Source organism: Nomascus leucogenys, chromosome 4, assembly GCF_006542625.1.
Source record: "Nomascus leucogenys isolate Asia chromosome 4, Asia_NLE_v1, whole genome shotgun sequence".
Lineage (NCBI taxonomy): Eukaryota > Metazoa > Chordata > Mammalia > Primates > Hylobatidae > Nomascus > Nomascus leucogenys.
The window spans coordinates 70,242,498-70,264,301 of record NC_044384.1 but is presented as its reverse complement, the minus strand read 5'-3'; the positions used below and the strand labels follow the sequence as shown (position 1 = coordinate 70,264,301).

The 21,804-nt window shown below is 40.8% G+C and overlaps 1 protein-coding gene across 2 annotated transcripts in view; it reads left to right on the top strand.

The window, feature by feature from the left end:
- PIEZO2 (piezo type mechanosensitive ion channel component 2) overlaps positions 1-21,804 on the top strand; it is a 475,806-nt gene that overhangs the window by 62,837 nt on the left and 391,165 nt on the right. For both annotated transcript variants that reach the window (XM_030810771.1, XM_030810770.1), the window contains exon 2: positions 19,149-19,244. In XM_030810771.1, the coding sequence (XP_030666631.1) occupies positions 19,149-19,244 (96 nt within the window). The remainder of the gene's footprint in view (positions 1-19,148; positions 19,245-21,804) is intronic.

The following is a 21,804-nucleotide window of genomic DNA, read 5'->3' as shown; positions in this document are numbered from 1 at the left end:
TTAAAGGGTCTGGAATGCTGGGGCCGGGTAGCTGGGGTTGGGGAGAGTCACTGTGAGGAACCAGGAGGAGTCTGAAATTGAGTCAGGCTGGTCCAGTTTTGATTCTTGGGACTGTGATCTAGGAGATCTAGCTACCGATAATCCTTGGGGCAAAATATTTATCCTCTCTGAGTCCTCTTATGTTCATCCTGAAAATAAAAATGACAATACCTTGTGGAACTTTGTGAAAACGAAACAAATATATTCATGTGTTAATTTATTCCGTTATTCTCTCATTTACTTAGCAGCTGTTTTTCACAGGTCTGCTCCATGGCAGCCACCTTCCAGGTGAAGGAGGTGAAGCAGATGAACCAAAGAGCCAAATGGTGTGAAGTATCTGACATAAGGACAGCTGATAGGTGACAGATCGGTTTACTGCAGTAATTGTTATTACCATTAGTCTCTAACAACTTGTTGAGGCAAAGGAGGGGCCTGGCCACACTTGTGTACTAGAAAGCTGATCCTGGGAGCAGTGTTTCCTTCTGTCGTGTCTCAAACCTCATCTCCTGAAATTCACAACTGAGAAGCTCTAATGTGCTGGTGGGATGATGTCTGGTGGAGTTTTCATCATCTGCAACTGTTGAAATGGAGTTCTTGGTAATGAAAATAGCAAACAAAAGCAGGATCAAAGTTGCTAAGGGTAAATCAAATCAAATCACATGGGGATCCCCACTCAAACCAACTCCATGTATTCAAGCGGGAGGGAAGACAGAGGAGGAAGCCCGTGGGAGGTGAGGAAAGGGGGCCTCCATGGCAAGGGCTGGAGCTTTGCATTCTGGCTACACAACCCACTCCTCCTGGGATCACTTGATCTCTCTTATCTCCTGTTTCTTCCTTCCCTGAAGGAAGAATGATGCCAGTTCCTGCTTCACAGGACTGTACTGAAACTCACCTGGAAGAAGGGCTTGTAGCCTGACAGTGCTAGCAGGTTACTGTCCGTGGCACCCGGCACTTGCCATATGAAATTTGATTGATTCAACAAAGGATGATAAAGAAAACATTTAATTCTACCAGATATCAAATAAGTAGGGTCCCTTTCCTGCCTCTCCTTTCTCTCTCTCTCTCTTTTTTTTTTTTTTTTGAGAGGGAGTTTCACTCTTTTGCCCAGGCTGGAGTAAAATGATGTGATCTCGGCTCACTGCAGCCTCCACCCCCCGGGTTCAAGTGATTCTCCTGTCTCAGCCTCCCGAGTAACTGGGATTACAGGCACCCACCACCATGCCTGGCTAATTTTTGTATTTTTAGTAGAGACAGGCTTTCCCCATGTTGGCCAGGCTGGTCTTGAACTCCTGACCTCAGCTGGTCAGCCCGCCTCGGCCTCCCAAAGTGCTGGGATGACAGGCATGAGCCACCTCACCTGGCCCTCTCCTTTCTCTAATTGAATTGATTACTTAATTAAAATTGATTAAAGAGACTGGTTGTTTTGATATCAAACAAGTATATAGCTGGCTGTCACATGAAGCTTTCCTGTTCCTTGAACCTTAGTTGCGCCTCTAGCCCCGGAGAGCCTAGAGATCTCAGGACAATTTCTGCAAATTCTCTAAGTCTTCTGCCTGAGGATTCCTACTAAGTGTCCTAAATGATTCTGCCTCACATCGGATTAAAGGCAAAACTGTGCCCTCAGACTCTTGCACCAAGCCTTTCATGAGTAACTTTCGAAGTTCTGCATGTCACAGGAAGAGCCCACACCGTGCCCTGCAAGGCTGGCACCACCTGAGTGGCTCCCCCTTTGTGTACAGGCTTCTCCTCTCTCTAGTCTGCCCTTACCCGGACTCCTTCAATCTCTCATTCTACCCCAAGAATTTACCAAGGAAAACATCCAAACAAATATAGTTCCTCTTCTGAGAGAAGTTCTGATCCTGGCCTCTAAGTGAATACAAATATTTCCCTCTTAATATAAAAAACCACAAAGTAGCTTTTTAGAGTAGCTGGACATAAAATGAAGTTAAGACATATAAGTCATTTGGCCCTATAGTCTTCATCTGTAAGGTCAGCCTATTCACATTTGCCTAAGAGAAGTCTGTCTTTATACCAGCTTCAGGCAAGGTATGCAAAGGTAGAGAACAGTGATGGATGCTTAGTATGGGAATCCCATGGGCCACCCAGAACCATAAGCAGTGGCCTAAGTGAACTCTGCAGAATCAAGAGGTGACGTCCACATCCATAAGGGCAACTTCTGTGAAAGGTGGTGCCACCTCTGACTCACAGGATGCTGCCGATTCCATCAGTCAGGTGCGGTTGGCATTCCCGCATCCTATGTGTTTAATATAATATGATAGAATCAAATTGTGGTCTTTTCCTTTGAAATGTCCCTCATTACAATCTGGAGAGAGGTATTTTGAGGTCCCAGGATGTACTTTTTAAAGAAAACTGAGAAGACTGGAGTTTGCTTTACTTTGGTTTCCGGGTTGTAATTCTGGGCAATCTGCAACAAAAATTAACATATTCCAGATGATAGCAGAGGAAACACACACTCACACATATACTCTAGTTCTTTTTCTGAGAAAAAACATTAAAAATTGTTTGTTTCTCAGGATTCATTTGTTCCAAGGAAGAGCTAACCAAGTTTTAAAAATATATGAAACATCACGCCTGTAATCCCAGCACTTTGGGAGGCCAAGGCGGGCAGATCACAAGATCAGGAGATCAAGACCATCCTGGCTAACACAGTGAAACCCTGTCTCTACTAAAAATATAAAAAATTAGCCGGGCGTGGTGGCAGGCGCCTGTAGTCCCAGCTACTCGGGAGGCTGAGGCAGGAGAATGGCATGAACCCGGGAGGCGGAGCTTGCAGTGAGCTGAGATCGTGCCACTGCACTCCAGCCTGGGCAACAGAGCAAGACTCCATCTCAAAAAAAAAAAAAAGAAAAAATATATATGAAACAGCCTTAAAATGGTATATATTCGAGTAGAAGAAAATTAGTATTTGTCATACATATTTCCTTTCCCTTGCCATCCTAATTAAGTTGTCAATATAAAGTCTTAATTAGATTTCCTATGTTAGGTCTTACTGACAAAGTAGCTGCAGCATGCAATTTACCCCACCCCAAACTGTTCAAGTTTAGTTTTGAAAGTTTCCTTCCCATTTTTGTCTGCAGGAGAAAGAAAAAGAACTGAAGTTGAGGCCGGGCGCGGTGGCTCATGCCTGTAATCCCAGCACTTTGGGAGGCTGAGGCGGGTGGGTCACCTGAGGTCAGGAGTTCGAGACCAGACTGACCAATATGGTGAAACCCTGTCTCTACTAAAAATACAAAAAATTAGCCGGGCGTGGTGGCATGTGCTTGTAGTCCCAGCTACTCAGGAGGCTGAGACAGGAGAATCGCTTAAACCTAGGAGGTGGAGGTTGCAGTAAGCTGAGATTGCGCCACTGCACTCCAGCCTGGGCAACAGAGCAAGACTGCATCTCAAAAAAAAAAAAAAAAAAAAAAAAAAAAAAAGAAGTTGAATTGAGTAGGGTGTGTTTGCTTTCAAATGGCCAATGGGAAACTTTTCGTCTCAGTTCTGAGTTTTTCTTTGCTTCTCTGCACAGAGTCCCCTGAGCTAGGCATCCAAGCCTGGCCCACAGATCATGCTGGGCTAGCGCTGAGAACTCGGTCCCTCTGGCTGAGAAGTGGCCCCAGGATGGCTCAGGAGGTCAGTGAAATCATGGCAATGCATCCCATGTGTTAGTTAAGCACTTCTGATGGAACTAGCTTTTATTAGTGTTTAAAAAAATTACACATGGTTTAGTTCCATTTTTATGAAGTTACCTTGAGGCTTAGGATGTCAATGGACTTGCTTAACACAGCTTGATTGGGATTACAGTTTTGATTTCCTCTTCTCCTGGCTGCCCACTGGGACTCATGTGATGAGTTTCCATGTTTCCTAATGATGGGCATTGGAAAAGTGTATTTTTCCACTTTCTTTGTATATGTGGTTAATAAATATCTTTCTTACCCCTGCAAGCTGACCAAAGTCTCAAAGTGTCTGCTGTGGTTCAATAGAATTTGCATTGAATGTATTTGTAAGAAAAACATGGTTAAGGCTTGGAGCTTAGCTTCACACACCTTTGCCTTTCAAAAGAACCTCCCTGGGCTTAAGTTCTTGTGACAGAAAGAGGTTCATGACTCAGGAAACTTTCTTGTTTCTTGCCTCTTTCTGGATGCCTAAGTGGAAATTATTACCCAAATATTATTTTTCCAGCACTTTCATCAAATTCCTTTTTAATATTGTTATTGTAGCCATGTCATTATGTTAGCCAGATGGTATGTTGCAGAATAACCAATTTGGTGAAGCTATTGGACGTTGACTCCATTGGTCAAGTGTGATAACTTTCCTCTGATATCTCTGCTTTTTTTTTTTTTGACAGAGCCTTGCTCTGTCGCCAGGCTGCCAGGCTGGAGTGCAGTGGCACGATCTTGGCTCACCGTGACCTCCGCTTCCCGAGTTCAAGCGATTCTCCTGCCTCAGCCTCTCGAGTAGCTGGGACTACAGGCACATGCCACCACACCCGGCTAATTTTTGTATTTTTAGTAGAGACGGGGTTTCACCATGTTGGGCAGGATAGTCTTGATCTCCTGACCTCATGATCTGCCCGCCTCGGCCTCCCAAAGTGCTGGGATTATAGGCGTGAGCCCCACACCTGGCCTGATGCCTCTGTTTTTGAGGGCCAAGGAAGGTAACCCCTTTATTCCTTTATTCATTCTGCACCATCATCACAGACTTATTATGTGCAAGGCACTATGCTAGGTTCTCTGAGGACACAGCAGTGGCAAAGCCCTACTCTTAAGGGGGTTACGATCTAATCAAGGAAGTAGCATGTATAGACGGTGAAATTCTACAAGGCCATATGTAATGATGTCGTAAGAGAGTTAAAACCAAAATGCTATGGGTATTCTGAGGTGGAAGAGACAATATTTTCCTTAGATTTAATTTTATTTTTTAAATACAAAATATACACATAGACATCATGAAAACCTTTAACATGGTAAAGTTAAAAAGCCACAGTTTTCCCTCCTTCAGTTCTTCTTAGAAGCAACTACTGTTAATAGTCTGTTATTTTTATAGGTGTTTTCTGTGTGGATGAGAGAGGTAGCAGTGTGGAGTGGTTAGGAGTGGGGATCTGGAGACAGCCTGACTGGGTTTAGTTCCCAGTTTTTCCTTGACACTGGACAATGTATGCATCCTTCTGAGCCTTACTTCCTCTAAATGGTGGATATTGACCGTATCTACCTAATAGATCGGTCTTACTATAAACAATTTGACAACCTAGTTTTTTCACTTGTTGCATTGTGAACATCATTCCATGCCCATGCACACTGCAACAGTCATTCTTTGTAACTGTTGCACAGAATTCCCATTGCGTGATAATCCTTACTGAATTATTCCTTTATTGGTAGACATGCTTTTTTATTCAGAAAATGTTACTTTTCTTTAAGGTTATGAGGGCATTCTGAGGGAGGAGACAAACAGTTGAGCTAATTTGAAGGATGCTTATGAATTTGTGGTTTACTGTTGGGCAGGGGGCATTCCAGGTTGGCAAAGAAACAGGCAGGAATTAATTTATTTTTTCAGTAAATATTTACTGAATGCTTACTGTGTGCAGAAATGGAGTAGAGACTGGACTAATCAGTAATGAACAGGAAACAGCCCCTGTTCCAAAGTGGCCTGGGGCCTGCTGATAAACATATTTGAGGAATCACTAATAGGGGAGTTTGGCTAGAATTGGAGGTGCATTTAAAAGGGTACATTGTTGCTTGACTTTTTCAAGTGATAGGCCAAGAGTGGTGGGTTCTGTAACCTACCTGTCCTCCAGTAAAAGTTTGCCAAGTGGTCTAGCAAAGATATTTGTGGAGGTTAACTTAGCCTCTATGGAATTTTGACTTAAACCATCCATCTTAACTCACAGGGGCTCTTGAGTCGTATCTACTTTTTGGAGGTAGACGCTGATACCAAAGCAGCCTCACTTTAGGAGAAAGCAGGGAGAGTTGTGAAATATTATGCACCATTTAGTAAATATATGGTGGAACAATGGGCCAGGGAAAGTGAAACAACGTCTATGCCTGGGTTTAGGAGATCTGAGATTTTTTAAATCTAGTGATCACAAAATCAAACAATCTCAAGTTCATGAGCTGATGGAAACACCTATAGTGAGCTCAAAAATGTTATTGGAGTACTTACTCTAATTTTCTGAATAAAGAATGCCACCAGCAATTTTTTAACTACCATAACTTTCTAAGGTATGACGCTGTGGTGTAGACTGAAAAGAAGGGTAATAGAGCAGAAGGCTGAGGCAGCCTGGGAAACATCTCTTTTGACTGGTCCCTGCAAGGATTCTTTTACACCCCTCTCCATTCTCAGTAACACAGACTCTGTGATTCGATGAAATGTAAGGCCAAAGACGCGGAGTAGGTAGAGACTGAAGAGATCTGGCAAAAGAGGTTCATTTTGAGGCATTCATCCAATTCATTGCTATTTGGATGTTGCTCTGGGAGCGAGGTTTTCACACTGTGGTCAGAGGCCGCATGTGTCTCATTAGTATGGTATCATAAGCATAATCCCCAGACATAGTCCAAGGCTGAATTCATGCCATAAAAGGTGTGTCTACTTCTCTAGCAACAGAAATATTTGAAAGCAATAGCGATAGTTCCATATATGTCAGGGAAGAGGATGTTCCCAGGAAGAAGCAGACAATGTCAAAGTAAATTCATCAAGATAAAACAGTAATTTTAATCAATTTACGGCCGTATTAGTTGTTAAGATGTAATGTTGGGTCGCATCATGTGCTGGAAAGAAATAGGACTGCATTATAGTTAGTTGAATTGATTCCTTTTCATGTTAATGCACACCTCAGTCCAAGGGGGATGCTGCCAAGAATAATATAGAATATTCTAAAGTCTACAGTAAAAGTCTACAAAAAATTCTATTTTTACTAAGTTCTTGAAAGTAGGAAACTGTGGCAGGCAGTAAATTAATCCTGTTATAAAAAGCCACGGCCACTTACATAAAGCCCATACAAGTGTGTGTGTGTATGTGTGTGTGGTGTGTGTATGTGTTTGTGTGTATGTGTGTGTGGTGTGTGTGTGTGTGTGGTGTGTGTGTGTATGTGTTTGTGTGTGTATGTTTGTGTTTGTGTGTGTGGTGTGTATGTGTGTGGGTGTGGGTGTGTGTGTGTGCGTGCTTGTGTTTTTGCGTGTATGTGTGTGTATTCTGGCCTTGGCTGTCACCCCTTTTTCCATTGCTGTTTCCAGTTGCTTAGGGATGAGCATTTGGCATTTGAATGTCAGGGGACTGAATAAGATTGAAACTGATTTCTCTTGTTTTTGAAAATGAAAAATGATGCTTATGCTCTACTTTGTAACACAGTCTAGTAAGCCATTCCCACTTTATTTTATGTTGAACTGAACGTGTTAATATCTACCTGGTTTTGACATATAGAACTACAAAGATCAGTGGTTCAAAGTTTAAAAGTACTGATATTAATGAAAATGGAGGAACAACTTCCCAAACTTGAAATCTCTATGAATCTATAAAGAGAGAACTTCTGAAACAGGCTGGAGTGCAGTGGTGCGATCACAGCTCACTGCAGCCTCCAACTCCTAGACTCAAGCAATCCTCCCACCTCAGTCTCCCACGTAGAGTAGCTGGGACTACAGGCATGCGCCACCATGCCCAGCTAGTTTTTTCTTTTTTTGTATGGAGATGGGGGTCTCACCATGTTGCCCAGGTTGGTCTCAAATTCCTGGTCTCAAGCAATCCTCCTGCCTCTGCCTCCCAAAGTGCTGGGATTGCAGGCATGAGCCACCACACCTGGCCTGATTAGTGATTTCTAAATCAGCAAATACCATGACACAAACCAAAGCAAGCTACCAAGTCCTCCAGTCTACAAATGCTAACTCTTCACTTCCATAGATGACAAAGCCACTAAGATGAGCAGGCTAATAAGCAGTTTTAATATTTGACCTTTTCTTAGCTCCCAGTTGGCCCCCTAATTATTCTTATTCATCATAATGGTAAGAGACCAAGTTTTATTTTGGTAGGCTTAGGAACTGTGGATTTCAATGAAGGGCTCTTTATATTCATAATGAAATAGGTCTAATTTCAAGTATAATTTGTCTGATAGTTTAAGAAATTATGTATGAGCATAAAAGCTTTATTTCCTCATTCGCAATTATGTGAGGCAATGTGTGGTGCTATTCTCTCAGATCAGAGACAATTATGGAAGATAAATATGGCCAAACTTGAACACAAGGATTTGGGTTTTAAGTACAACTTTGTATGGGTGCACTTGTAAGATGATGAAGAACATATTAAGATATTTCAAAGGAGGAAGAAGCACTGCTATTCTTTCTTTAAAATTATGCAAACTGTGTTCAATCAGGATGAGTTTAGAAAACTCAGTGAAACTTTTAATACTGTTATTAATATTTGATATGACATACTGTTTAATACTGTTATTAATATTTGATATGAAATTATATATGTACTGTTACTAATATATGATATGAAATTATATATATACTGCTTAATACTGTTGCTAATATTTGATCTGATAAGTGTATATGTTAACATAGATAACAGAATGCTACCTTTGTATAGTAAATTAAAAGGCAACAAATTTTTAAACTAATGGCCAAAAAAAACAAACTAAGATCTTAGTAATCATCTGTTCCAACTCGTAGTTTACAAATAGTATCTCCAGTTGTTTGGAAAAAGCAGAAAATTCAGACCAAAGTCTTTTTTCCTTTATAAATAAGATGGTTTTACCGGATTTTTTTCTTTAGATTGGTTTCAAAATTTTAGGAAATTGAGTAGTAGTTATGATTTTCTAATACAAGTCCTTATAATCTATTATCTTGTAAAAGTCTTGTTTTCCTTTAGGCTTTACCCTAAAATCACATTCTTTTAAATAATTTATTTAATGAAATTAATGTAGAATACAATGTTTCTGTGTTTCTCTTTCTTGAAGTGTGAGGAATACTTGACTGATCAGTTCAGCGTTGTGCTGACACACTGCAGCAATGTCAGCCTTCACACATTTCAGGATGAAAATGTAATGTTAAAACATGACTAAATGGGAGAGCATATTTTCTTATTTGAAATATATCTGTAGGCCGGGCGCGGTGGCTCACACCTGTAATCCCAGCACTTTGGGAGGCAGAGGCGGGCGAATCACGAGGTCAGGAGATCGAGACCATCCTGGCTAACACGGTGAAACCCCGTCTCTACTAAAAATACAAAAAATTAGTTGAGCGTAGTGGCGGGCGCCTGTAGTCCTAGCTACTCGGTAGGCTGAGGCAGGAGAATGGCGTGAACCCGGGAGGTGGAGCTTGCAGTGAGCCGAGATTGCGCCACTGCACTCCAGCCTGGGCGACAGTGCCAGACTCTGTCTCAAAAAAAAAAAAAAAAACAGAGTAGATAATGGGAGAAAGAATTCTACACTGATAGACAATGAATCAGGTGACATAACGGCCTTTTTCCTTCCTCTCATTTCTTTGACAGGTTTGCTTCCTCAGGAAAAAAATCTACGGTTGTTTAATTTTTTTTTTCCTGCTCTATTGTAAATACTTTGCAGCTATTTCTCTTTTTTTCTATTCATAAAATAACCATAATTTTGAAAGAATGTCCTTTTAAAAGCAATCAATTGCTTCAGAGTACAGAAAGAAAATTATTAAAGATACAAACAATTTCTAGAATTCCTGGACCGACAGAACTGTTTTGTCAGTTGGTTTTAAAGTTGCTTATTCGGAGTAATGTTTACCTATCTACTGCTGTGGCAACTGTTAAAATAAACAAAGCTCCTTGAGGCAATAAAGAGCATTTAAAACACACTTAGTAGAAATGGAGGTTCTAAACATTTAAGGCACTGTTGCCTAGGCCATTAAGAGTGAGACCTTGTTTGGCCTTGCTAAAGGGATAAAGGAACTGGGAGGGCACATCTTGCCAAAAATTCAGCTCTGAGAGCACTTACCTTTAATAGCATAATCTAAAATTACTGCCTTGAGCTACTATAGAATGGTAAATTAAAGTGTGCGTAAACCTCTTTGTTTACGTACATAGTGCAGTAACAGGAAAATTATTCTATATCTATTGCAACACAAGTATTTTTACAAATGTTATGTGGCCACCTTAACCATTTCATATTTGCAAGAGATTTTCCCCCATCTATATTGACACATTGTAAATTGTCAAAGTCAAATCGATCATTTTTCCTACTTCTTGAGTTTTTTCCAAATTGCACACCATCTTTCATCTTTAGAAAATAAAACTCATGAATGAGGCAAGTCCAAGTGTTTACGATTCACATGGCAGTATTAATGTTGATAAAGCACTTCACTTGATAACTTGTTATCTCGGTTTTTGATTGTGAGTTCTTCAGGCCTGGCAAGGTCTTTTGTTTGGGGAATTACTGTCAGCTGTTGTATAATTTTGGATGGTTAAAACCACGTACAAATAGTGGAAACTACAGTGCTAAAGCACCTTAGCTAAAGCAAATAATCTTTTTCCTTTATACACATTGACCTGCATTTTTGTTATTCTGTCAATGGTAACATTGTTGCTGCCAGAGGATGAAGGTACAGCTCCCTGAGAATCCACCAAGAAAGGTGGGGTGTCAGGGGACATTGTGCAGCGAGAATATGATCGCTCATTATGAAAAGGAATGAATGTGCTTTAAATGTCTCCAGATCTTGAACAAAGGCAATATCACACTTGATAAAGAAGCACTTATTGGCTGGGCGCGGTGGCTCACGCCTGTAATCCTAGCACTTTGGGAGGCTGAGGTAGGCGGATCATGAGGTCAGGAGTTCAAGACCATCCTGGCTAATACAGTGAAACCCATCTCTACTAAAAATACAAAAAATTAGCTAGGCATGGTGGCATGCGCCTGTTGTCCCAGCTACTCAGGAGGCTGAGGCAGGAGTATCACTTGAACCCAAGAGGTGGAGGTTGCAGTGAGCCGAGATTGCACCACTGCACTCCAGCCTGGGCGACAGAGCCGGACTCTGTCTCAAAAAAAAAAAAAAAAAAAAAAAGAAGCAGTTGTTATTTGCCTTCTAAGTCCTTTCTAGCTTGAATGTGCCTTATTGCCAAGTTCAAAGGCATATTTTGCCCTAGATGGAGATAACTCACTTAAATAATAGCATTTAAAGCCCTCGTAGTTTTGGATAACTTTTGGGTAGCATCTTCACATACATCAAGTAAAATTGTGACTGTCATTGGTCAAATGGGATGATATCAAATGAAAAGTAAGTGAAGCTGGATTTTTGGAGGTGGTTTATTTTTTATTTATGTTATTTATTTTTTAGTTTGTGCACTGGTTATCTATTGCTGCATACAAATTGCTGCATACATTTAGCAGCTTAACACAGCAAACACTGTCTCAGAGTTCTTAGGAGTCAGGACTTCAGGTGTGGCTTGGCTGGATCCTCTGGCGCAACGTCTCTTGCGGCTGCAATCCAGGGTCACTCGAGTGAGCACGTTGTCAGAGCAGGACCTGCCTCCAAGCTGACTCGGGTGGCTTTTGGGTGGAAACCTCAGTCCTTTGCCACATGGGCCTCTCCGCAGGACACATGTAGCGCGGCAGCTGGCTTCCCACAGGGTGAGCAAGGGAGAGGGGATGCTCAAGACAAGCTTTAGCCCTTTTGTAGCTTAGCTGTGGAAGTGGTGCCCCAATACTTTTACTGTATTCTGTTCATTATAAGCGAGTCTCTATGTACAGCCCACACTCAAGAAGAGGTGATTGCACAAATGGATGTGAACACAAGGAGATGGGGACCACTGGGGGTGGTTTTAGAGGCTGCCCACCACCCTGGGCCACCCTTGTCCTCTCCATAGCTTGTTGGACTTTGCTATAAATAGTGGTAACTAAAAGGTTGTGATGTGGGAAACCAAGACCAGGCTCTGTTCTCCCGCCTCCGAAGTTAATCATAGGAAATCTTCCTTAATGTATGTATTTTGGTTGCAAATAATATAAAGCCTTACATAGCAAAGTTATAAAAGTTTGAAACAACAACATACATACAGAGCGTTTGCCATCATGTTCACAGAGGGCCCTGTGCTAAGTGCAGAGGGTGTGTGAAGGGGTCTGAGGCAATATCACACTTGACAAAGAAGCAGTTGTTGCCTGGGGGCGGTGGCTCATACCTGTAATCCTAGCCCAGCCTTGACCATACTGAGCCCTTGACATTTAACTGGTGAGAAAGATACACAGAATAAGGATGTGGTATGGTGGTGAGGTCATGCGCTTCTTGAAGACGGCACAGACTCAGGATCCCAACTGCAGTGGTGCAAACCTCAGCCAGGCTACATAGCTGTACCCACTGGATCTGCTTCTTCACATGTAAAAAGAAATAAAAGACTTTGTAAAATGATGATAATAACTACAAGAGTTAATTGACATGAAATGCATAGATCGGGGCTTGACACACAGTAAGCACATTAGTATGAGCTATTACTAACATAAATGAATAGTTACATGCACTGCGCATGCTCTTTAAGATGGTACAATCATACGAGCGACTTTTATTTTTCTTTTGACTCAGAAATTCACAGAATTAGGTAATTTTATGTCCAACATGGATTAACATTAAAAAATCTCACCTAGGGTAAAAAAAAGAGAAATGTTCTATTTATTATATTTTTATTTGGGGGCCATGTCAATTGGGGTGTTTTTATTGCCACCAGAAATTCTGCATACCTTGAAACCCTGCAGTTTCTTTTAGATGTCCTCAAGTTGTTTTCATTTTGTTTTTATTCATTCATTTGTTTTGTAAGCATGATGCCCTACTCTGGAGCAGATACAGTAATGGGTATGGAGGTGACAGAGATAACAAAGATTCTACCCTACCCTGAAGGGCCCCACTGACGTAGAAGTACATGCAAGGGGTGCTGGATGAGACATATGCTTGAGGGGGCACCAGGGACTAAGAAATCTCATTTGGAGGAGGGTATGGTCCTGGACAGCTTCCAGGAGGGGAAGCATGTGAGCTGTGCAGGAAGATGCCTGATGCAGAAAGGACAGGGCAGATGCAGGTGATGTAGTTTTGCAGTAGCATGGAGCTCAGGATGGGCACAGGTGGGAAATTGGAGCTGCTAACATAGCAGGAGCCAGGCAGCCCCAAACCCAGGGGAAGAATGATCACTTCCATGGCCACTCAGAGGGAAAACCAAAGTCCCCAGAGCCCTTGCAAGGCCTGGCATGATCCAGCCTCCTGGAGGCCTCTGCTTGCACACTGGCCTCTTTGGGGCTGTCTTCAGCGAGTTGGAGGGGTCAGGCTTGCTTCCGCTTTGCCTGAGTGCTTCTCCTACGGGAATTGACGGGAATCACTCACTCAGCTCATCACCTCCCTCACCTCTGGGCTTCACCCTCACTTTGCCCTGCAAGCCTGCCTTCCCTTAGGCTGCGGCCTTCCCTTCTCTGGCTGGACTTCTTGTGGACATAGCACTTCCTTTCCAACAGACCACATGCTTTGCCTTCGACTATGCCCATTGTTCACTACTGTCTCCCCACCAGAACGTCAGCTCCCAAAGGCAGGGCATGATCTCTCATTTCCGTTTTGCTCTCTGATGTAGCCCAAACACCTGGGACAATGCCCATCACACAGTGTGTGCTCACTACATGTTTGTTGGCAGATGAATGACCAAATGTCTCTACGATGTTCTATAAAAGACTTCAAATAAGCAGGAAAGAAAAAGCAGCTGGAAAGAGAATCCAAGCTTGTGTTCTTGTTCTTGTAGATCACCTGTATTTGCCTGTCACTCCAATCTGTGGTGTGAACATTTCTTTCTGCTTTGAATCTTTAAGAAAGGAGGTTGGGATGTGGGGAGTGGTGTAGAAAGCAACAAATATGTGCATGACCCCTTTGGGATAAAAAGAACTTCTTTTCGATTCCTGTTCTCTTCTCCCATGCATTTTGCTTTATTGCATTTTTATTGCAATAAAATTATTGCATTTTGCTTCTTTCCTCGCTGACTTCTAGAATCAGCCATGGAAGCAGGCACCACGGGTTCTAATGCAGACCCTTGGCTGGAGTGTGCTATGCTCCTGTTGTCTGCATTCTGGGATTAGTGCTTCTTGATCTGGTCTTCCTGTCTGGGTACCCGCAACTCGTATCCTGGTGTGTCCCCTCAGCCTGGACTGCACCCTAGTCCCTGATGCTCAGCACTTCTGTGACCAGGAGCACTTAGGCCCAGTCTGTTCCCTGGTGTCCTCTGCTCAGTCTCCCAGGCCTCCCCTTCTTGCTTCCAGTTTCCTGGTTGTGGCAGCACGTTCACTGCACTTTCGTAGGTTGACTTCCTTCCTTCCTTCCTTCCTTCCTTCCTTCCTTCCTTCCTTCCTTCCTTCCTTCCTTCCTTCCTTCCTTCTGGGCTGAAGCCCTTCTGCGAGGGCCTGCAAGGACATCCTTACCGGCAGTCACAACAGTCTAGTCTCCCCGTTGCAGTGGACTTCTTTTGTGAGAACCTTTCCCTTTGTGAAGCTAGGCTTTCCTGGTTTTTCTCATATCCGTCTCGAATTTTTCTGCTGCTTTTTTCTTTCCTACGTGCCAGTTTGCTTGCCCCCTCTCATCCCACATGTAGTCAGAGCTAAGACAAACACCTGCCTCCTTCGTGCCTCTCTTTAGTGTTCTTTCCTTCAGAGAGTTCATTTTTTCTTATTATTTCAACTAACATCTCTGTTCAGGGCTTGATCTCCATGCCCCTTGATAGTCACCAAGCAGGAATGCTGACAGTCTGTGGGGTTGGTCCCCTAAGATTATAGTGCCATATTTTTACTGTACTTTTTCTTTAGATACATAAATCCTTACCATTGTATTACAGTTGCCTGTAGTATTCAGCACAGTAACATATGCTGCATAGGTTTTTGGCCTAGGAGCAGTAGGCTACACCATATTGTCTAGGTGTGCAGTAGGGCATACCATCTCTGTTTATGTAAGCACACAGTTCCCACAAGGACAAAACTACCTAACAATGCATTTCTCAGAGCATATTGCTGATGCTAAGAGGTCCATGACTGTATTTGTGTCTTCTTCAATTTCTATTATCAATGTTTTATATTCTTCCATTTATAGGTCTTTCACCTCCTTGGTTGGATTTATTTCTAAGTATTATTTGTAGCTATTGTGAATGGGATTTTTAAAATTTCTTTTTCAGATAGTTCATTGTTAGCATATAGCAAATACTACTGATTTTCTTGTGTCGATTTTGTATTTTGAAACTTTACTGAATTAATTAGTTCTAACAATTTTTTGGTTGAATCTTTAGGGCTTTCTTAATATAAGATCATGTCATCTGCAAACAGACAAATTTGCTTTGCTTCTTCCTTTCCAATTTTGATGTATTGATTTCTTTTTCTTGCCTAATTCCTCTGTCTAGGACTTCCCGTACCACAGTGAATAGAAGTGTCAAGAGTAGGCATCCTTGTCTTATTTCTGGTCTTAAAAGAGAAGCTTTAAACTGTCATTGTTGAGTGTGATATTAGCTGTGTGTGTGTTACACATGGCCTTTATTGTGTTGAAGTCCATTTCTTCTATATGTAATTTGTTGAGAATTTTTACCATGAAGGGTGTTGAATTTTGTCAGATAGTTTTTCTGCATCTTTTGAGAAGATATATGGTTTTTGTTCTTCATTCTGTTAATATGGTGTATCACATTGACAGCTATAGGTAAGTTGAACCATTCTTGCATCCCTGGGATAAAGCCCACTTGATCATGATGAAGGAGCCTTTTAATGCCTTGCCGAGTTGGGTTTGCTTGCATTTTGTTGAGTACTTGTGCATCTATGTTCATCAAGGACACTGGCCTGTAATTTTCTTTCCTTGTATTATCCTTGTCTGGTTTTGGTATCAGGGTAGTGATGACCACATAGGATGACTTTGCAAGTATTCCCTCTTCTTTAATTTTCTTGGAAGAATTTGAGAAGAACTGGTATTATTTCTCCTTAAATGTTTGGTAGAATTCATCAAGTCCTGGGCTTTTATTTATTTATTCATTTATTTTTGAGGGGAGACTTTTTATCACTGATTCCAATCTCCTTACTTTTCACTAGTCTGCTCAGATTTTTTATTTCTTCATGACTCCATCATGGTAGGTTGTATATTGCTAGGAATTTATTCATTTCTTCTAGGTTATCCAGTTTATTAATGTATAATTGCTCATATAAATCTCTTGTAATCCTTTTATTCATGTGAAATCAGTGGTAATGTCTCCTCTTTCATTTCTGATCTTAATTTTTTGCATCTTCTCTCTTCTTCTGAGTCTAAGGTTTGTGGATTTTATTTCTTTTCAAAAAACCAACTCATAGTTTTGTTGGCCTTTTCTATTGGTTTTCCAGTGTCTATTTCATTTGTTTCTGCTCTGATCTTTGTTATTTCTTTCCTTCTTCCAACTTTGGGCTTGGTTAGCTTTTCTTTTTCTTGTTCTTTGAGGTGTAATGTTAGGTTGTTTGAGATCTTTCTTCTTTTTTTTTTTTTTTTTTTTTTTTGAGAAGGAGTCTTGCTCCGTCACCCAGGCTGGAGTGCAGTGGCGTGATCTGGGCTCACTGCAAGCTCCGCCTCCTGGGTTCACGCCATTCTCCTGCCTCAGCCTCTCTGAGTAGCTGGGACTACAGGCGCCTGCCACCATGCCCGGCTAATTTTTTTTTTTTTTTTTTTTTTTGTATTTTTAGTAGAGACGGGGTTTCACTGTGGTCTTGATCTCCTGACCTCGTGATCCGCCCACCTCGGCCTCCCAAAGTGCTGGGATTACAAGTGTGAGCCACCGTGCCCAGCCCTTTCTTCTTTTTTATGTAAGCATTTACTGCTATAAACTTCTTTCTTAGAACTGCTTTTGCTGGATTCCATAAGTTTTGGTATGTTGTGTGTCCAATTTTGCTAATCCCAAGGTATTTTCTAATCTCCCTTTTACTTTCTTACTTTCTTCTTTGACTCATTGACTGTTTAGGAGCGTATTAATTTCCATGTATTTGCAAATTTTCTGAAATTCCTCCTGTTTTTGATTTCTAGTTTCTTACCATTGTGGTTGGAAAAGGCACTTGATATGATTTCAGTCTTCTTAAAATTGTTGAGACTTATTTTGTGACCTAGCATATGCTCTATTCTGAGAATACTCCATGTGTGTTTAAGAAGAATGTGTATTCTGCCATGTGTGGTGGCTCACACCTGTAATCCCAGCACTTTGGGTGGCTGAGGCAGATCATGAGATCAGGAGATTGAGACCATCCTGGCTAACACAGTGAAACCCTGTCTCCATTAAAAACACGAAAAATTAGCCGGGCGTGTGGCGGATGCCTGTAGTCCCAGTTACTCGGGAGGCTGAGGCAGGAGAATGGCGTGAATCTGGGAGGCGGAGCTTGCAGTGAGCTGAGATCGTGCCACTGCACTCCAGCCTGGGGGACAGAGCAAGACTCCGTCTCAAAACAAACAAACAAACAAAAAAAAGAATGTGTATTCTGCTGCTGTTGGATAGAATGTTCCGTATGTGTCTGTTAGATTCATTTGGTCAAAAATGTAGTTTAAGTCTGATGTTTTCTTATTAATTTTCTGTCTGGATAATCTGTCCATTTGTAAAAATGGATATTGAGGTCCCTGCTATTATTACATTATAGTCTATCTCTTCATTTATATCCGTTGATATTTGCTTTTTATATGTAGATGTTCCAATCTTGGGTGCATATATATTTACAACCATTACAATTGATCCCTCTACTTCTTTGTCTCATTTTATAGTTCTTAACTTAAAGTCTATTTTATCTGATATAAGTCTAGCTATCCCTGCTGTCTTTTGGTTTTCATTTGCATAGAATATCTTTTTCCATCCTTTCACCTTCAGTCTCTGTGTATTCTTAAATGTGAAGTGAGTTTCTTGAAGGCAGCATATACTTGGGTCTTTAAAAAAATTCTTTCATCCAAGCTATGTCTTTTGATTGGAGAATTTAATCCATTTACGTTCAAGGTAATTTTTTTTTTCTTAAAGAAAGTATGCTTATATTTGCCTTTTATTGCTAGATTTCTCCACTGGCCTAATAGGGCCTAATGGAGGAAAAAAATGTTCTTTTTTATTTGTATATATTTAGGGGGTACAAGTGCAGTTTTGTTACATAGATATATTGCCTAGTAGTGAAGTCTGGGCTTTTGGTGTAACCATCACCTAATGGTATACATTGTATTAAGGTAATCATTGGTAGCTAAGGACTTACTACTGTCATTTTGTTTATTATTTTCTGATTGTTTTGTACTTCAGTTTGTTCATTTATTTCTCTCTTGCTGTCTTCCTTTGTGATTTGGTGATTTTTCTCTAGTGGTGTGCTTTGATTTTGTACTTTTTGTCTACTTTGTATCTACTATAGGTTTTTGCTTTGTGGTGACCATGAGGCTTACATAAAGCATTTTATAGTATCACAGAGTATTTTAAACTGATAACAACTTAACTTTAATTGTATATAAAAAGTCTGCACTAGGCCAGACGCGGTGGCTCACGCCTGTAATCCCATCACTTTGGGAGGCTGAGGTAGGCAGATTACCTGAGGTCAAGAGTTCAAGACCAGCCTGGCCAACATGGCGAAACCCCGTCTCTACTAAATTTATAAAAATTAGCCAGGTGTGGTGGTGTGCACCTGTAATCCCAGCTACTTGGGAGGCTGAGGCAGGAGAACCACCTGAACCCAGGAGGCAGAGGTTGCAGTGAGCCGAGATCATGCCACTGCAATCCAGCCCAGGCAACAGGGCAAAACTCAGTCACAAACAAAAAAACAAAAAGTCTGCACTTTTATGGTCCACCCCCAATAACATTTTATGTGTTTGGTGTCACAATTTACATCTTTTTATACTATGTATCCCTTAAATTATTGTAGCTATTATTATTTTTAATAGTTTTGTCTTTTACCTTCAGATTTCTTGGTTAGATTTTAAGACCAGTGATGATGTATTTTAATTATCTGTTTCTCGTCATGCTCAACACAGTGATGAACATAGAATAAATACCTAATTTATTACTTCTTAATTGACATATCTATTCAGGAGGTGACACTGTTTGATCCAGTGACATCTGAGACCATTTTTTGTTATGCACTCCTGGTTTTGTCAACCTGCCTTTGTTAATGATCTTCTCACTCTCTTCTCTCTTCCCACCCACAGCATGTGCATTCCGATACAATGGGCTCTCCTTTGTCTACCTTATCTACCTCTTGCTCATTCCTCTGTTCTCAGAACCAACAAAAACAACGATGCAAGGTAAGAGAATTTTGTTATTGCATACCATAGAGTTATAAGGTCTGAATGTATTTTGCTGGGCTCCTTGGGATGGCCTTTATCCAACGGCAGAGATGTTATCTATGCAGCAGGGCTAGTATGGCATGGAGTGGGTGTCAAACATTTTAAGAACTACACTAATTAGAGCTGTATAGAAGTTGTTTGAAGTTGTTTGTGATGCATGTTTGTCACTTACACAGTTAACAAATTCCCTATCAGGGCTTCATAGTAAGCATGGCAGTATCACTGGAATGTTTTGGCTAGTTAACACTAACTCAAAGTATTGTCAATAAAATAAGACAAATGGCATGACAACATTGGTACATGCATTTGTCTTTTGGGTCGTGGGGAGAGTGTGGTGGCGACTGGAAGAGGCTGAGCAGTATTTGACATTTCTGAGCCATTTACAGGAAGCTTGGTCCCAGCCATAACTTCGTACATTAGTTGAGGTTTCTTAAACATGTCTCAATAACATAACGAAAGAGAATAATTTGATTTGGAGATGCAGTTCGTCAAGTGTGTTTCTGCAACACTTCAGCTCCCATTCTGGTTACTGTATAAGAACTTGAAGGCATAGAATATAGAGTGATGACTATAATTTATGAGGCTCTAATTAGGAAACATGCTCTGGTTTGTGAATTTTTCAACTTGAAGTTCTGTCACAAGTATTAAAATTAAACCAAACTGAATTAATTTAATACATTGTCTTTTTTTCAAAACACTACCATTATGAGAAGTACGGTCTGTGCCAAATGTTGTAGGTGAGTGCAATGGCCGTATGTTTACATGAAAGGAAAAGGAAGTTGTTTGACCCCATCTATGGAGTGGTGTGGGAAAGGTCATTGGTGATTTCCTTGTTAGTGATGAACTCTTTAGAAAAAGAAGTAAAGACCACGGTGTACACAGAGCAACAAATAATGACTCTGTCTTTCCCATTCTCTCATTCTCTGTAAACTTCATAAGGCATATTATGATCTTTCATCATAGTAGTTATGACTGCAGATGGCATGTTGATTTTCCTGTCTCTAAATAACAGTAATTCTAAGTCACCTAAATCCTTAATACACAATGCATATAAAGGGTAGACAAATGTGAGTTTATGCAATCCTTATAAAACTAAAAATACATTGTTAATGGGACCCCACCCACCACAGCCTTATTCCTAAAGGAATTAGCATAAACAGAATAGTTTCTGGCCTGAGAAACAAGATTATAGCATACAGGCAACTACTATTCTACGGTTTGGAGCTCCTTTTTCAAAGAAAGAAGGTTGTGTGTGCGTTCACAATAAAGTGCTTTAAAAATGACTTCCAACATTATGTTGAATAGGAGTGGTGAGAGAGGGCAACCCTGTCTTGTGCCAGTTTTCAAAGGGAATGCTTCTAGTTTTTGCCCATTCAGCATGATATTGGCTGTGGGTTTGTCATAGATAGTTATTATTATTTTGAGATATGTCCCATGAATATCTAATTTAACTTATTGAGAGTTTTTAGCATGAAGGGTTGTTGAATTTTGTCAAAGGCCTTTTCTGCATCTATTGAGGTAATCATATGGTTTTTGTGATTGGTTCTGTTTATATGCTGGATTACGTTTATTGATTTTCGTGTGTTGAACCAGCCTTGCATCACAGGGATGAAGCCCACTTGATCATGGTGGATAAGCTTTTTGATGTGCTGCTGGATTAGGTTTGCTAGTATTTTATTGAGGATTTTTACATTGATGTTCATCAGGGATATTGGTCTAAAATTCTCTTTTTTTGTTGTGTCTCTGCCAGACTTTGGTATCAGGATGATGCTGGCCTCATAAAATGAGTAAGGGAGGATTCCCTCTTTTTCTATTGATTGGAATAGTTTCAGAAGGAATGGTACCAGCTCCTCCTTATACCTCTGGTAGAATTCGGCTGTGAATCCATCTGGTCCTGGACTTTTTTTGGTTGGTAAGCTATTAATTATTGCCTCAGTTGCAGAGCCTGTTAATGGTCTGTTCAGAGATTCAACTTCCTCCTGGTTTAGTCTTGCGAGGGTGTATGTGTCGAGGAATTTATCCTTTTCTTCTAGATTTTCTAGTTTATTTGCATAGAGGTGTTTATAGTATTCTCTGATGGTAGTTTGTATTTCTGTGGGATCGGTGGTGATATCCCTTTTATCATTTTTTATTGCATCCATTTGATTCTTCTCTCTTTTCTTCTTTATTAGTCTTGCTAGCGGTCTATCAATTTTGTTGATCTTTTCAAAAAACCAGCTCCTGGATTCATTGATTTTTTTGAAGTGTTTTTTGTGTCTCTATTTCCTTGAGTTCTGCTCTGATCTTAGTATTTCTTGCCTTCTGCTAGCTTTTGAATGTGTTTGTTTTTGCTTCTCTAGTTCTTTTGTGATGTTAGGGTGTCAATTTTAGATCTTTCCTGCTTTCTCTTGTGGGCATTTAGTGCTATAAATTTCCCTCTGCACACTGCTTTGAATGTGTGCCAGAGATTCTGGTATTTTGTGTCTTTGTTCTCATTGGTTTCAAAGAACATCTTTATTTCTGCCTTCATTTCATTATG